We start from the raw sequence: 15,999 nt of genomic DNA, 5'->3' as shown, positions 1-15,999 counted from the left end.
AGAGGAGAGGAGAGAGAGGAAAGGGGGAGAAGAGAGGGGGAGGGGAGAGGGAGAGAGGAGGGGGGAGAGGAGAGGAGAGAGAGGAAAGGGGGAGAAGAGAGGGGGAGAGGAGAGGGAGAGAGAAGGAAAGGGGGAGAAGATGCCACTTTAGATGACTACCCATCTGTACATAAACTATAGTTCTGTCTAAATCTGTACATAAACTATAGTTCTGTCTAGATCTGTACATAAACTATAGTTCTGTCTAGATCTGTACATAAACTATAGTTCTGTCTAGATCTGTACATAAACTATAGTTCTGTCTTGTCTAGGACTAGGTCCAGTTGAATGACGCCTAAAATAACTGTTTGAAGGAATTTGTCCCAAAATGGCACCCTATTCCATTTATAGTGCACTACTTTTAGCTACAACCCTATAGTCCCTGGTCAAAAGTAGTGCACTATATAGGGAATAGGGTTCCATTTGGAACACAAACAATGTCAGAACCACAAAGAGAAGCCCAGAGTGCTGACTCACATCCTCCTGTTCTCCCGCTCTCTTTCACTCTCCTGTTCCATCAGCTGCATCTAGAGATACAATATCATCTCTGAGATCAATGTTCTCTCTCTCACACACACACGTCAGAGGTGAGCCTGTCTGGTCTGTCTTGATGGATAAACAATTTTATGAGATCTGGCTATAGGTCTGAATGAGGTATGGCTATAGGTCTGAATGAGGTATGGCTATAGGTCTGAATGAGGTATGGCTATAGGTCTGAATGAGGTATGGCTATAGGTCTGAATGAGATCTGGCTATAGGTCTGAATGAGGTATGGCTATAGGTCTGAATGAGGTATGGCTATAGGTCTGAATGAGGTATGGCTATAGGTCTGAATGAGATATGGCTATAGGTCTGAATGCGGTATGGCTATAGGTCTGAATGAGATATGGCTATAGGTCTGAATGAGGTATGGCTATAGGTCTGAATGAGGTATGGCTATAGGTCTGAATGAGATATGGCTATAGGTCTGAATGAGGTATGGCTATAGGTCTGAATGAGGTATGGCTATAGGTCTGAATGAGATATGGCTATAGGTCTGACTGAGGTATGGCTATAGGTCTGAATGAGGTATGGCGATAGGTCTGAATGAGATCTGGCTATAGGTCTGAATGAGGTATGGCTATAGGTCTGAATGAGGGATCATCCTGTAAATCCAATCCGACCCTGTTCCTGGAGAGATACCCTCCTGGAGGTTCACTCCGACCCTGTTCCTGGAGAGATACCCTCCTGGAGGTTCACTCCGACCCTGTTCCTGGAGAGATACCCTCCTGTAGGTTCAATCCGACCCTGTTCCTGGACGGCTACCCTCCTGTATGTTTTTGCTCCAACCCTAATCTAGCTCCTCTGATTATAATAATTAGCTGGTTGATCAGCTGCATCAGGTTAGTTACAACTGGGGTCGGAGTGAAAACCTAAAGGAGGGTCTCTCTCCGGGAACAGGGGTCGGAGTGAAAACCTAAAGGAGGGTCTCTCTCCGGGAACAGGGGTCGGAGTGAAAACCTAAAGGAGGGTCTCTCTCCGGGAACAGGGGTCGGAGTGAAAACCTAAAGGAGGGTCTCTCTCCGGGAACAGGGGTCGGAGTGAAAACCTAAAGGAGGGTCTCTCTCCGGGAACAGGGGTCGGAGTGAACCTCCAGGAGGGTATCTCTCCAGGAACAGGGTCGGAGTGAACCTCCAGGAGGGTATCTCTCCAGGAACAGGGTCGGAGTGAACCTCCAGGAGGGTATCTCTCCAGGAACAGGGTCGGAGAGTCCTGGCCTAGGACAAGTGAAAAAGACGGGTCCATTCCTCCTGTTCAAAGGCCTTTGGAATGACACACACACACACTGTGTGGGAGGATTAACCGCTATTGAACTCTCCTCTCCCGACCACACTGTGTGTAGGTGTGTGTGTTATTGAGAGTCAAATGGAATCCTCTTGAGGAGCAGGACTTATCTCTGCGACAGCGGAGAATAACCTTTCAGAATAAAAGAGGGATTAGTGAACCACTTCAGCGTCTCCAGTACTAACCCTTCCTCCTGAAAACCCACCACACAAACAGAGGCTGCGTCCCAGATACCACCCTGTTCATTTTATAGTGTATTACTGTTGACCAGGGCTCTGGTCCAAATCAGTCAACTATATAGGGAGTAGGGTGGAATTAGGGACGCAGACAGAGCCTCTGGGGCCGGGGAGCGTGGAGTGGGACGCGGGAGACAGTTTTAATCAAGGCCTTTATTTATTTTTTACACACACACACACTTTAATCAAAGGCCACTTTTAACCGTAATCTAGCTAATCCTGTAGGCTGCAAGCGGTTAGTATTGTTCCGCTGTGATTGGGGAACATTTATCTCCACTGACGCTTGTCTCCACGGTTTCCCTGCATATTGTCATTACCTTCTACACCTGGTGCCTCGTAAAGTATGTCTTCTATTCAAACTGCAGACTTTACAATGGACACGCCGTGGAGGACAACTCTCACACAACATGGTCTTCTGCAGTCATATTTCAGAGGCAAACAAACAATTGGCCTGTGTCCTGTAATATTGTTGAAGGCAATATAAAAGTTATTGTAGAAGTAAAATGAACTTGGATGACTTTCTTTTAGTTTGACTTTAAAGTTTAGAGTATAAAAGGAGAGAAAAAAGACAGGAAATGAACCATGATTTGAAATGCAGGAGGGCTGGGGGTCACCCCCATAACAATTTAAATATCAATGTGCCACCAAAAAGTAGATGTTGACGTTGGGTAACCCCAAGAGCCAGTCTGTGCATGCTCATTGGCACCCACATTTCCTAGTGCACTACTTTTGACCACAGCCCTATGGGTCCTAGTCAGAAGTGTTGCACTGTATAGGGTATAGAATGCCACATCCACCCTGACCTGAACCTCTCCTGGACCTGAGATGTCACCCACCTCCTTCAGAATGCCGACAGGGTTCTAAAACCGGTCGGCTCGTTTCCTCCCTCACCAACCAATCAGAATCCGTATCTATGGCAGTGAGGGAAAAACTGTCTGCATCCTGACTCCCAAATGCCACCACATTCCCTGTATAGTAGACAACACTGGACCAGGACCCTTAGAGGACTATGTAGGGAACAGGGTGCCATTTGGTACACAGCCACTCTTCACAAATGTCTATTTGTATCCGCGGGGGCACTGGGGTTGAAACTGTACCCCGTCTGTCCCCCGTTGAGTACGTGACGATGACGGGCCATGACATCTGTAGAACTGTACTTGTCAAGGCAAAGGGGGGGGGGGGGGGGGCAGGACATCATCATACTGTACTGTGACTTCCTCTGTGTCTCCAGATGCTGAGTTGAAACAACTGAACAGCTAGAGCTGGGCTGCATCCCAATACTCTATGGTAAGTAGCTTCCTCGACTTGCCTCCTTTCACTAACATATGCTAACTCAATATACAATGTAGGACAGAGCCTTTGGTAATTGACCATACACATTTTCCTAATCAGTATCAAAACATACACTGACGACAGAGATAAAGTAGATATACTGGAAGGTTAAATACCACATTCCCTTTCAGAGAGACATAATAACATGGTAGCATCTTCTTCGCTGAAGGATGAGTCTTCCTCACTTAACAGATAGACTGAATATGTCTGCAGATGATCAGATTGTTACATCACGTTGCTGTGGTTACTGAGATGTTGAACATGTCTCCAGGTCTGGGTTAGTTCTGGTAATCTATGCAGATGATCAGATTGTTACATCACGTTGCTGTGGTTACTGAGATGTTGAACACATCTCCAGATCTGGTTTAGTTCTGGTAATCTATGCAGATTACTAGTGGCTAGTGTTCATTTGTCTGGTGGCTAGTGTTCACTTGTCTGGTGGCTAGTGTTCACTTGTCTGGTGGCTAGTGTTCACTTGTCTGGTGGCTAGTGTTCACTTGTCTGGTGGCTAGTGTTCACTTGTCTGGTGGCTAGTGTTCACTTGTCTGGTGGCTACTGTTCATTTGTCTGGTGGCTAGTGTTCACTTGTCTGGTGGCTACTGTTCATTTGTCTGGTGGCTAGTGTTCACTTGTCTGGTGGCTACTGTTCATTTGTCTGGTGGCTAGTGTTCACTTGTCTGGTGGCTACTGTTCATTTGTCTGGTGGCTAGTGTTCACTTGTCTGGTGGCTACTGTTCATTTGTCTGGTGGCTAGTGTTCATTTTTTGTCCTGATGGTGACCGCAACATACGGACAATAGAATATGTAAAAAACAAAAACTCAAAACAATTGTTGTTCAGTCAGTCCATAAAATAACACTGTAGGCCAAGAATAATGACAAGCAAATCACAACAAGCAAAATAAAAGGGTTTTCATGGCGTGATCTGGCTTCATATTAAATACATTGGAACTCTCTGTATAGTACACTTGGCGTAAATCCCAAATGGCAGCCTATTTCCTTTATAGTGCACTACCTTTGACCCCTATTGGGGAGGGGGAGAATAGGGTGCAATTTGGGACACTGCCTTAGAAATGGCTTGCCTAGGTACCCAAACGCCTTGCTCCCATGAAAACGCTAGACCACTAGCATTAATTCTCCGCAATGAGTCTGGATCTGAGTACCCCGCCCCTGACGGTTGTCCTGAACAAACAAAGGTTCCGATTGGTCCCAGAAACCAATGGGTTGGGCCAGAACCAAAGCACACGTGAGTAAAGAGGCATTTAAAAAAAAATGATGCGTCATTGGCTTTGATGCTCTGATTGTTCGAGATGATCCAATCGCTGATCATTTTTTGTACAACATCCCTCATTATGACATCACCACAAACAACTTCAACATGTGCAGTGAACAGAGCAGTGGGAAGAATTCAGTTTGAGTCATCAGGCAAAAAAAGCCATCACTGAAGCCATCTGTTGCCTGCTTCGGCTGCAGGGGAAACATTAAAAAGAAAACGCTCAGAAAGAAATGAATTGCAAAGAACAGATTCTATGCATTCCTCTGTCATGCAGAATAAGGACTCATGTCAGCTCTATGCATAGCATTTCTATCTGAAATATTCACTGATGTTTTGGCCCATTGGGTCGTTATCACCGCGGAGACACACATCCTCAGACAGACTGAAGACAAGGTAGATAGGCGGCATGTTGTACATGCATTTCTGTTCACGTGTGTGTACACAGACTCCCTGTCAGACAACGCTATGGGTCTGTGCAAGCTGCATTTCCAAATGTTGTGAGAGAGAGTGTGTGTCCATCCATCGCTGTTCTTCTTGACAGATCCTGGGGGGGTTTCTCCTGACGCTGAGTCCTGGTGTTATAGGTGGTGTGTGTGTGTGTGTGTCTCCATCTCAGTTGTTCTTCTTGACAGGTCCTGGGGGGTTTCTCCTGAGGCTGAGTCCTGGCTTGCCGTTGACCCCTGACCCCTGGCTGACCCCAGGCTGCTGCAGGACCTTGTCCAGGGTGGTCTTCTTAATGGCTGCCGGGGAGATGCGCTCCTGGTCCGCTAGGAACTGCAGCTCCCTGAGGAGGAGGGGAGGAGGTAAGTCAGCATGCCTGTGTGTGTCTGGTTTCAGGTGTGTGTCTCTCTCCTCCCTCACCGTGTCCTGATACAAGAAGCCTCCACGGCGTTGATGAGCAGACTGCGGAATCCGCCACTCTCCATCACGTGCAGGGCGTGGATGGTGGCTCCCCCAGGGGAACACACGTTGTCCTTCAGCTGGCCAGGGTGCAGCTCAGAGTCCAACAACATCTTAGCTGCTCCCTGTGGGTGAAGGAGGAGAGACAGACAGAGGGAGGGAGTCACCATCAGTCAACCACAAAACCAGCAAGGGCATCATATTGACTCCTTTTAGATTTTAGAATTAAAATGGGAGCTGGGGGGGGGGGGGGGGTGTAAACAAAAACAGTTCAAAGGTCATCATTATTTACAATCTGGGGTTAGCCCGGGACTAAGCGAGTGTTCACACATTGTAAAGTGGGATAGCATCCACCTTAGCACAAGCTAGCTGCCCTGCTCCAGAGTAGCGTTAGCTCAGACAGCGCACACCCCAGAAACACCGCGCACACTAGCCCCAGAAACACCGCGCACACTAGCCCCAGAAACACCGCGCACACTAGCCCCAGAAACACCGCGCACACTAGCCCCAGAAACACCGCGCATAAATTGCCAGTGTGTGTGAATCGGGGTCAAGAACATCGCCTAGAATGGTCACTGTCCAATCACAATCCCTTAATGTACATACGCTTGTGATGCGTTCTGCGCGTTACATTGAGAACTATTCCATCTGAGGACAAAACACTTTCATCCGGGCATAAACATTGGTTGCTATGCATAACAGAAATGGTTGCTATGTAGCAGGCTGGCTAACGTCTTCTTACTCAGCCAACTAAAGCTAAAAACTCTACAGCTGGAAGGGCAGCAAACGCTCCATTTTCGTTTATTTCATAGATTTAATATTGACATTTACTGTAATTAGATATATCCATGATAATATTATTATTGTTGCATGATTTCGCCGGGATTAGAAAAGTTGCCGTCTCGTTCGTGCACAGCATCGTCTTTACAGGGGTGACATCTAATTTCATAAGTGAAAAAATTATTTAAGGTCAGGCAGACAGCAAGGTTTGTACAAACTAGTACTGTTGGAAATCAAATGCTAGTCTAGAAGCAATGTGAAATAATGTGTTAATAAACGTCGTATTCCTCATAACATTGGTCGCGTGTCAGATGTGTTGGTTGCATGTTGTGTTTGTCCGTTAGCTCAGGCCTAAGGAATACAAGTGACTCCGTAGCCCAGGACTAAAACTTAGTCCAGAGTTAGCAAATGCTTGTGTGAACACAGGTTAATTAAGCTACCCCAGGACCAGTCTAGCCTGGGGCTCAGAACAATGCAGTGTGAACACAGGTTAATTAAGCTACCTCAGGACCAGTCTAGCCTGGGGCTCAGAACAATGCAGTGTGAACACAGGTTAATTAAGCTACCCCAGGACCCGTCTAGCCTGGGGCTCAGAACAATGCAGTGTGACAATGTTTTAAATGTGTTCTATACAGGAAACAAAGTGAAATTCCAACGTTAAAAAATGTCATGTTGAATTCAGAAAAACGGTCCTCCGTTCTACTACTGTTACTCTGGTCTGTCTGGTGTAATGATGGGTAGCTGTTTGGGCTGTGGTCTGTCTGGTGTAATGATAGGTAGCTGTTTGGGCTCTGGTCTGTCTGGTGTAAGGATGGGTCGTTGTTTGGGCTGTGGTCTGTCTGGTGTAATGATGGGTAGCTGTTTGGGCTCTGGTCTGTCTGGTGTAACGATGGGTCGTTGTTTGGGCTGTGGTCTGTCTGGTGTAACGATGGGTCGTTGTTTGGGCTGTGGTCTGTCTGGTGTAACGATGGGTCGTTGTTTGGGCTGTGGTCTGTCTGGTGTAACGATGGGTCGTTGTTTGGGCTGTCTGGTGTAACGATGGGTAGCTGTTTGGGCTCTGGTCTGTCTGGTGTAACGAGGGGTCGTTGTTTGGGCTGTGGTCTGTCTGGTGTAACGAGGGGTCGTTGTTTGGGCTCTGGTCTGTCTGGTGTAACGATGGGTTGTTGTTTGGGCTGTCTGGTGTAACGATGGGTCGTTGTTTGGGCTGTCTGGTGTAACGATGGGTCGTTGTTTGGGCTCTGGTCTGTCTGGTGTAACGATGGGTCGTTGTTTGGGCTGTGGTCTGTCTGGTGTAACGATGGGTCGTTGTTTGGGCTGTGGTCTGTCTGGTGTAACGATGGGTCGTTGTTTAGGCTGTGGTCTGTCTGGTGTAACGATGGGTTGCTGTTTGGGCTGTGGTCTGTCTGGTGTAACGATGGGTAGCTGTTTGGGCTCTGGTCTGTCTGGTGTAACGATGGGTCGTTGTTTGGGCTCTGGTCTGTCTGGTGTAACGATGGGTCGTTGTTTGGGCTGTGGTCTGTCTGGTGTAACGATGGGTCGTTGTTTGGGCTGTGGTCTGTCTGGTGTAACGATGGGTCGTTGTTTGGGCTGTGGTCTGTCTGGTGTAACGATGGGTCGTTGTTTGGGCTGTGGTCTGTCTGGTGTAATGATGGGTTGCTGTTTGGGCTGTGGTCTGTCTGGTGTAACGATGGGTCGTTGTTTGGGCTGTGGTCTGTCTGGTGTAACGATGGGTTGCTGTTTGGGCTCTGGTCTGTCTGGTGTAACGATGGGTCGTTGTTTAGGCTGTGGTCTGTCTGGTGTAACGATGGGCTGTAATGATATGTGACAGTGTAATAATGTGTTACAGTGTAATGATATGATGTTAAGGACCAGTTAGACCTGAGCTGTAATGATGTGTGGCAGTGTAATGATGTGACAGTGTAATGATGTGTGACAGTGTAATGATGTTACTGACCAGTTAGACCTGAGTTGTAATGATATGTGACAGTGTAATGATATGATGTTACTGACCAGTTAGACCTGAGTTGTAATGATATGTGACAGTGTAATGATATGTGACAGTGTAATGATATGATGTTACTGACCAGTTAGACCTGAGTTGTAATGATATGTGACAGTGTAATGATATGTGACAGTGTAATGATATGTGACAGTGTAATGATATGTGACAGTGTAATGATATGATGTTACTGACCAGTTAGACCTGAGTTGTAATGATATGTGACAGTGTAATGATATGTGACAGTGTAATGATATGTGACAGTGTAATGATATGTGACAGTGTGATACTATGATGTTACTGACCAGTAGTGCCTGAGCTCCCAGTCTGACCGCTAGTCTCCTGGGTAGACCCATCTTCACCCCTCCATCGGCTAGGGCATCCAGAGCTGTGAACGCCTGTCATCACACACACAACCACTTTATTTAGGACAGAAATCACCCACTGAGGTAAATACATTGTGAGTGGGTGCTTAGCAGTGTGTAATGTGTATGGAGGAAGGCCAACAGTGACTCACATAGGCATGGCCAGGCCCCTCTACCCCTCTATGATAGGTCAGTGACTCACGTAGGCATGGCCAGGCCCCTCAACCCCTCTATGATAGGTCAGTGACTCACGTAGGCGGGGCCGCTGCCACTGAGGCCGGTGACGGCATCGATAAGGTCCTCCTCCACCTCTGTACAGAACCCAACACTGGCCATCAGCTGTTCCAACAACTTACCATCCTCCACCTGCCACACAGGTGGGGAGAGAGAGAGAGAGAGAGATGGGGAAAGAGAGAGCGATGGGGAGAGAGAACGGTATTAAGATAAAAGAGATGGAGATTTGACCCTTAATTCACTGTAGAAATACTTTTTTTTGCAACAGAAACGGGTTCACCCGGTTTTCTTCTGTTTGGTGCCTAGTGAATGTGTGTGTGTGCGTGTACGTCAGAATGTGCCTAGTGAGTGCGTGTACGTCAGAATGTGCCTAGTGAGTGCGTGTACGTCAGAATGTGCCTAGTGAGTGCGTGTACGTCAGAATGTGCCTAGTGAGTGCGTGTACGTCAGAATGTGCCTAGTGAGTGCGTGTACGTCAGAATGTGCCTAGTGAGTGCGTGTACGTCAGAATGTGCCTAGTGAGTGCGTGTACGTCAGAATGTGCCTAGTGAGTGCGTGTACGTCAGAATGTGCCTAGTGAATGCGTGTACGTCAGAATGTGCCTAGTGAATGCGTGTACGTCAGAATGTGCCTAGTGAATGCGTGTACGTCAGAATGTGCCTAGTGAATGTGTGTGTGTACCTCAGCATGTGTTCCTGTAGCGTAGACTGTAGCTCCCTCTCTCACCACGACGGGGGTGTTGGTCATACACCTCATCACCTTGGGGAACGGACGGTACTGAAGCAGCTTCTGGGGGGAGAAAAGGAGAGAGCGAGAGAGATGGGTTAGTGAAGGGGAGAGAGAGCGAGAGAGATGGGTTAGTGAAGGGGAGAGAGAGCGAGAGAGATGGGTTAGTGAAGGGGAGAGAGAGCGAGAGAGATGGGTTAGTGAAGGGGAGAGAGAGCGAGAGAGATGGGTTAGTGAAGGGGAGAGAGAGCGAGAGTATTGGTTAGAGGTGGCACCGGAGGGAGCCTCCTACTACACGGAGGTGGCACCGGAGGGAGCCTCCTACTACACGGAGGTGGCACAGCAGGGAGCCTCCTACTACACGGAGGTGGCACAGCAGGGAGCCTCCTACTACACGGAGGTGGCACAGCAGGGAGCCTCCTACTACACGGAGGTGGCACAGCAGGGAGCCTCCTACTACACGGAGGTGGCACAGCAGGGAGCCTCCTACTACACGGAGGTGGTACAGCAGGGAGCCTCCTACTACACGGAGGTGGTACCGGAGGGAGCCTCCTACTACACGGAGGTGGTACCGGAGGGAGCCTCCTACTACACGGAGGTGGTACCGGAGGGAGCCTCCTACTACACGGAGGTGGTACCGGAGGGAGCCTCCTACTACACGGAGGGAGCCTCCTACTACACGGAGGTGGTACCGCAGGGAGCCTCCTACTACACGGAGGGAGCATCCTACTACACGGAGGTGGTACCGCAGGGAGCCTCCTACTACACGGAGGGAGCATCCTACTACACGGAGGTGGTACCGCAGGGAGCCTTCTACTACACGGAGGAGGTACAGGAAGGAGACTTCTAAATGGAGGAGACGGGGCTCTGTTATGTAAATAACAACAAAAGGTGACGAGGACAGTGTCATAAAAGGAGATTATAGGAGGAATTCTTGGGTCCTGGCAGCACTGTGGAGTTTAAAAGAGACCTGGTCCATTGACCGTTCTTTAGGTTCTTCAATATTGGGCCAGTTACCGAATGGTTGCTAGTTCAAATCCCAGAGCCAATGATAATAATATTAACAACAACTCTGTCCATGTGCCCTTGAGCAAGGCACTTAATCCCAATTTTCTCCATGGGCGCAGTACTACTATGGCTGACCCTGTAAAACAAAACATTTCACTATACCTATGTTTTCCTCTGACATTGAGGACAGAACTAAATAGGCACTACCTCACAAGACTATTTTTCAAGTGATCCATGGACTCCACCAGACCGGTCCAAGACAGGTTCTGACCTTCTCTATAGAGCTGATGGTGACTCCACCAGACCGGTCCAGGACAGGTTCTGGCCTTCTCTATAGAGCTGATGGTGACTCCACCAGACCGGTCCAGGACAGGTTCTGACCTTCTCTGTGTGTCCATGCAAGTGTGTGTTTTCTGACCTTCTCTATAGAGCTGATGGTGACTCCACCAGACCGGTCCAGGACAGGTTCTGACCTTCTCTATAGAGCTGATGGTGACTCCTGCAGCACAGGACACTATAAGGTGTCTATCCTCTATGTCTGGTCCAATCTCATCCAGCACAAAGGGGATGATGTGGGGTTTGACTGCCAGGAACAGGACATCACTCTTGTTCACCACCTCCTTGTTACTGGTGGTGAGGATAGCACCCATTTTCTAGAGGAGGAGGGAGAGACAGAAAGACAGGAAGACAGAGGGAGAGACAGGTTAAGAGTGAATATGCAAGGCCTTCTAGGATGTGTACACACACACACACACAATGCAGAGCCCTCATACAAACGTTGAAGCATTACCTACCTATACACAGACAGACAGACACCCTCCAGGCCACGCAAACACCCCCACCCCCTCCAGGCCACGCAAACACCCCCACCCCCTCCAGGCCACGCAAACACCCCCACCCCCTCCAGGGGCACGCAAACACACACCCAACCCCCCCAGGCCACGCAAACACATCAGCTGACCACCTGTTACGCGAGTGCAGGGTAAAAAAGGACCTTGAGGCTGCAATGAGTCATGGTAAGTTGCTAGCTAGCTTTAAACTTAACTAGTGATTGATTGTTTTTTCATAAGTTAAATAAAGGTACAAAAATAAAATAAAATGTTGTTAACTAGTCAGTCAAGAACAAATTGTTATTTTCAATGACGGCCTAGGAACAGTTGGTTAACTGCCTTGTTCAGGGGCAGAGCGACAGATTTTTACCTTGTCAGCTCGGGAATTCGTTCTTGCAACCTTTCGGTTACTAGGCTACCCGCCTCCAACCACTAGGCTACCCGCCTCCAACCACTAGGCTACCCGCCTCCAACCACTAGGCTACCCGCCTCCAACCACTAGGCTACCCGCCTCCAACCACTAGGCTACCCGCCTCCAACCACTAGGCTACCCGCCTCCAACCACTAGGCTACCCGCCTCCAACCACTAGGCTACCCGCCTCCAACCACTAGGCTACCCGCCTCCAACCACTAGGCTACCCGCCTCCAACCACTAGGCTACCCGCCTCCAACCACTAGGCTACCCGCCTCCAACCACTAGGCTACCCGCCTCCAACCACTAGGCTACCCGCCGCCCCAGGTGGCCTTGATGATATTACTACGTCAACTAGCTTGTCCTGTGTTGCATATAATCAATGTGGTGCCTGTTAAATTTATCATCAGATCACAGTCTACTTCAACTTTACCAAACGGGTGATGATTTAACAAAAGAGCATTGGCGAACCAATCACAATCGTTGCACGAATGTACCTAACCATAAACATCAATGACTTTCTTAAAATTAATACACAGAAGTATGTTTTTTTAAACCTGCATATTTGGTTAAAATAATATTGCTTGCTAAAATGCATTTAACTAGGGAAATTGTGTCACTTCTCTTGCGTTCAGGGTATATGCAGTAGTTTGGGCCGCCTGGCTTGTTGCGAAACAGAATTTTACACAATTATGACATAACATTGAAGGTTGTGCAATGTAACATTTAAACTTAGGGTTGCCACCCGTTCGGCAAAATATAGAATGGTTCCGGATTTGACCGGATTTGACCATATTAATGATCAAGGGCTGTGTGTTTATTAGAATTAAGTCCATGATTTGATATTTGATAGAGCAGTCTGACTGAGCGGTGCTAGGCAGCAGCAGGCTCGTAAGCACTCATTCAAACAGCACTTTACTGCGTTCGCCAGCAGCTCTTAGCAATGCTTGAGGCACAGCGTTGTTTATGACTTCAAGCCTATTAATTCCTGAGATTAGACTGGCAATACGAAAGTGCCTATTAGAACATCCAATAGTCAAAGGTATATGAAATACAAATGGTAGAGAGAAATAGTTGACGGGTCATAATTCCTATAATAACTACAACCTAAAACTTCTTAACTGGGAATATTGAACCACCAGGTTTCATATGTTCTCATGTTCTGAGCAAGGAACTTAAACGTTAGCTTTTTTACATGGCACATATTGTACTTTTACTTTCTTCTCCGACACTGTGTTTTTGCATTATTTAAACCAAATTGAACATGTTTCATTATTTATTTGAGACTAAATCGAGTTTATTTATGTATTATATTAAGCTAAAATAAAAGGGTTCATTCAGTATTGTTGTAATTGTCATTATTACATACACACACATAAAATATATATATTTTTATTTTAAAATCGGCAGGTTGGCGTTGAAAAATCATAGTCGGTTGACCTCTAATCCACACACCTTCCAGGCCCCGTAAACACATCCACACCTTCCAGGCCCCGTAAACACATCCACACCTTCCAGGCCCCGTAAACACATCCACACCTTCCAGGCCCCGTAAACACATCCACACCTTCCAGGCCCCGTAAACACATCCACACCTTCCAGGCCCCGTAAACACATCCACACCTTCCAGGCCACGTAAACACATCCACACCTTCCAGGCCACGTAAACACATCCACACCTTCCAGGCCACGTAAACACATCCACACCTTCCAGGCCACGTAAACACATCCACACCTTCCAGGCCACGTAAACACATCCACACCTTCCAGGCAAGGCAATTTAAACAACACACATACACAACACACACTTCCTCAAACAGACAAAACAGGTAAGCCTGCACAGGCCTGTCCCTCGCTCACACACAAACAGAGCAAACACACATCCCTGCCTCTTACCCTCAGGCCAGCAACAGTAGGCAGATCAGTATCTGGAGAACTGGCTATGATTCTCTGAGTAGCTATTACACCTGGGGGAGAGAGAGAGACAGAGGATGGGCACAGAAAGGATTAAAGAGAGAGGTGAGGTCAGTGCACAACAGAGATTTGTGTCACTGGAACTGCAACTGATAACAGCTACCGTTTGTTGACATTTCAGGGCCCAGTCTTGTGTACACGAGCAGTCAGAGTGACCTGCCCTGGCCAGACAGATTTTTACGGCCTGTTGGTAACCGGTTGCCGGTTTCTTACCCGCAGATGCGAACCCTTTCACCAGCGCGTGAGCCAGCTGGCCGGCTCCGATGAATCCTACACTCATCTTTCCGGTGAAGTGGCTTGTCCTGCAAAGCCCAGATCTTACAGTCAGCACAAAAACATTAAATATTACAGTCAGCACAAAAGGCACAATAACTTTAGCTAAACAGTTACACGCACAAAAAGCTTACTGCTCTCAAATGTTGTGCACAAATTTCTTTACATCCCTGTTAGTGAGCATTTTCTCCGTTGCCAAGATAATCCATCCACCTGACAGGTGTGACATTTCAAGAAGCTGATTAAACAGCATGATCATTACACAGGTGCACCTTGTGCTGGGGACAATAAAAGGCCACTCTAAGACTGTGCAGTTTTGCCACAGACCTCAAGTTGAGGGAGTGTGCAATAGGCATACTGAATAAAGGAATGTCCACCAGAGCTGTTGCCAGATAATTTAATGTTTATTTCTCTACCATAAGCTGCCTCCGTCATTTTAGAGAATTTGGCAGTATGTCCAACCAGCCTCACAACCGCAGACTACATGTATGGAGTCATGTGTGCGAGCGGTTTGCTGAGGTCAACGTTGTATACAGAGTGCCCCATGGTGGCGGTGTGGTTATAGTATGGGCCCGGAATAAACAAAAAAACACAATTGCATTTTATAGATGGCAATTTGAATGCACCGAAATAACGTGACGAGATCCTGAGGCCCATTTCTTTTAAGGTATCGGTGACCAACAGATGCATATCTACATTCCCAGTCATCTGAAATCCATAGATTCGGGTCTAATTCCATTTATTTCAAATGACTGATTTCCTCAGATTAACTGTAAAATTGTTGTATGTTGCGTTTATATTTGTTCAGTATACTTCCGTTGGGAATATTTAGCATAACATTTAGTTAGGTAGGTTAACAGTAGGCAGCTTGCATGATCTCGTTTGAGGTTCGAGACATCAATCAGTACATTGTAATGCATAACTAGCCAGCTACAACCAGATAATTGTACACCTACTGTAGCTGTTTCGCAATTTGTATTAGTTCTTGCAGCAGCAAATATAGCTAGCAGGGCTTGTAACATTAGCAATGGCTATTTACAGTGACTTAGTGGTGCAGTAACGTTACTATTTTGGTCTTTGATGCTTTCTCACTAGCTAGCTTGTCTGACTGAGCAATAAATGAATTAATGAACAACGGAACATACATTGCTTAAATTGTTCTTTGCAAAATAGGTACTCTTACCTTCTGTACGATTTTCAACCCCTTTGGCCGCTGGACAGACACACCGGTGCAGTTACCGTTATTTCACCGGTTTTGGAATGAAACAAAACACCACTTCATTGTCAACGTGGCTTCCAATCTCTATGTGTTCCGGGTAGCCGTCATGACGCGCATGAGAATGGACCAATGAATTGAGACTCCTTACCAATCCGCGTAAAGATTAGGCTCGTTGATTCACTTATGGGCGGGGTTTGTGGTCTCCGTTGCCCAGTTGCATCATTTTCCAGAGTAATAAGTACGTGGAGCCAAAATATAGGTCAAGTTCAATGCCATATGCACATTGTAGATGTAGGTTAGTCAAGTTCAATGCCATATGCACATTGTAGAAGTAGGTTATGTTTATTTTGTGCCAATATGTCAACCACTTAACTTCCAGTGCCACCATATATAACCTATAGAAAGTGTGGGACTGAATGAAATCAGTTGAAGGAGCTGTTGAGAAGAAGAGGGCTATGAGTGCACTGTGAATGTGTTATAAATGAATAAAGTAGGTTATAGTAAAGTCGTTCAATGAGTTGGGGCCACCTCTCTTCTTCTTTTCTTCTTAATCTGCATTGATCTCAAAACCTGG

General features: G+C 47.1%; 1 protein-coding gene across 1 annotated transcript; it reads right to left on the bottom strand.

The window, feature by feature from the left end:
• Nucleotides 1-2,237: 2,237 nt before the first annotated feature.
• On the bottom strand, nt 2,238-15,542 carry LOC116358806 (pyrroline-5-carboxylate reductase 1, mitochondrial-like). Its single transcript, XM_031811014.1, has 9 exons — nt 15,390-15,542; nt 14,147-14,235; nt 13,856-13,926; nt 11,191-11,370; nt 9,665-9,772; nt 9,002-9,115; nt 8,690-8,782; nt 5,567-5,730; nt 2,238-5,489 (listed from the first exon to the last, which is right to left on the bottom strand). Exons 2-9 carry the CDS (start codon nt 14,211-14,213, stop codon nt 5,318-5,320), a joined length of 969 nt encoding a protein of 322 aa, XP_031666874.1. The 5' UTR covers nt 14,214-14,235; nt 15,390-15,542; the 3' UTR covers nt 2,238-5,317.
• Between the last annotated feature and the right edge of the window lie 457 nt (nt 15,543-15,999).

Source organism: Oncorhynchus kisutch, unplaced genomic scaffold (assembly GCF_002021735.2).
Source record: "Oncorhynchus kisutch isolate 150728-3 unplaced genomic scaffold, Okis_V2 Okis01b-Okis20b_hom, whole genome shotgun sequence".
Lineage (NCBI taxonomy): Eukaryota > Metazoa > Chordata > Actinopteri > Salmoniformes > Salmonidae > Oncorhynchus > Oncorhynchus kisutch.
The sequence above is the reverse complement of the archived record's forward strand: the minus strand, read 5'-3'. Positions and strand labels throughout refer to the sequence as shown.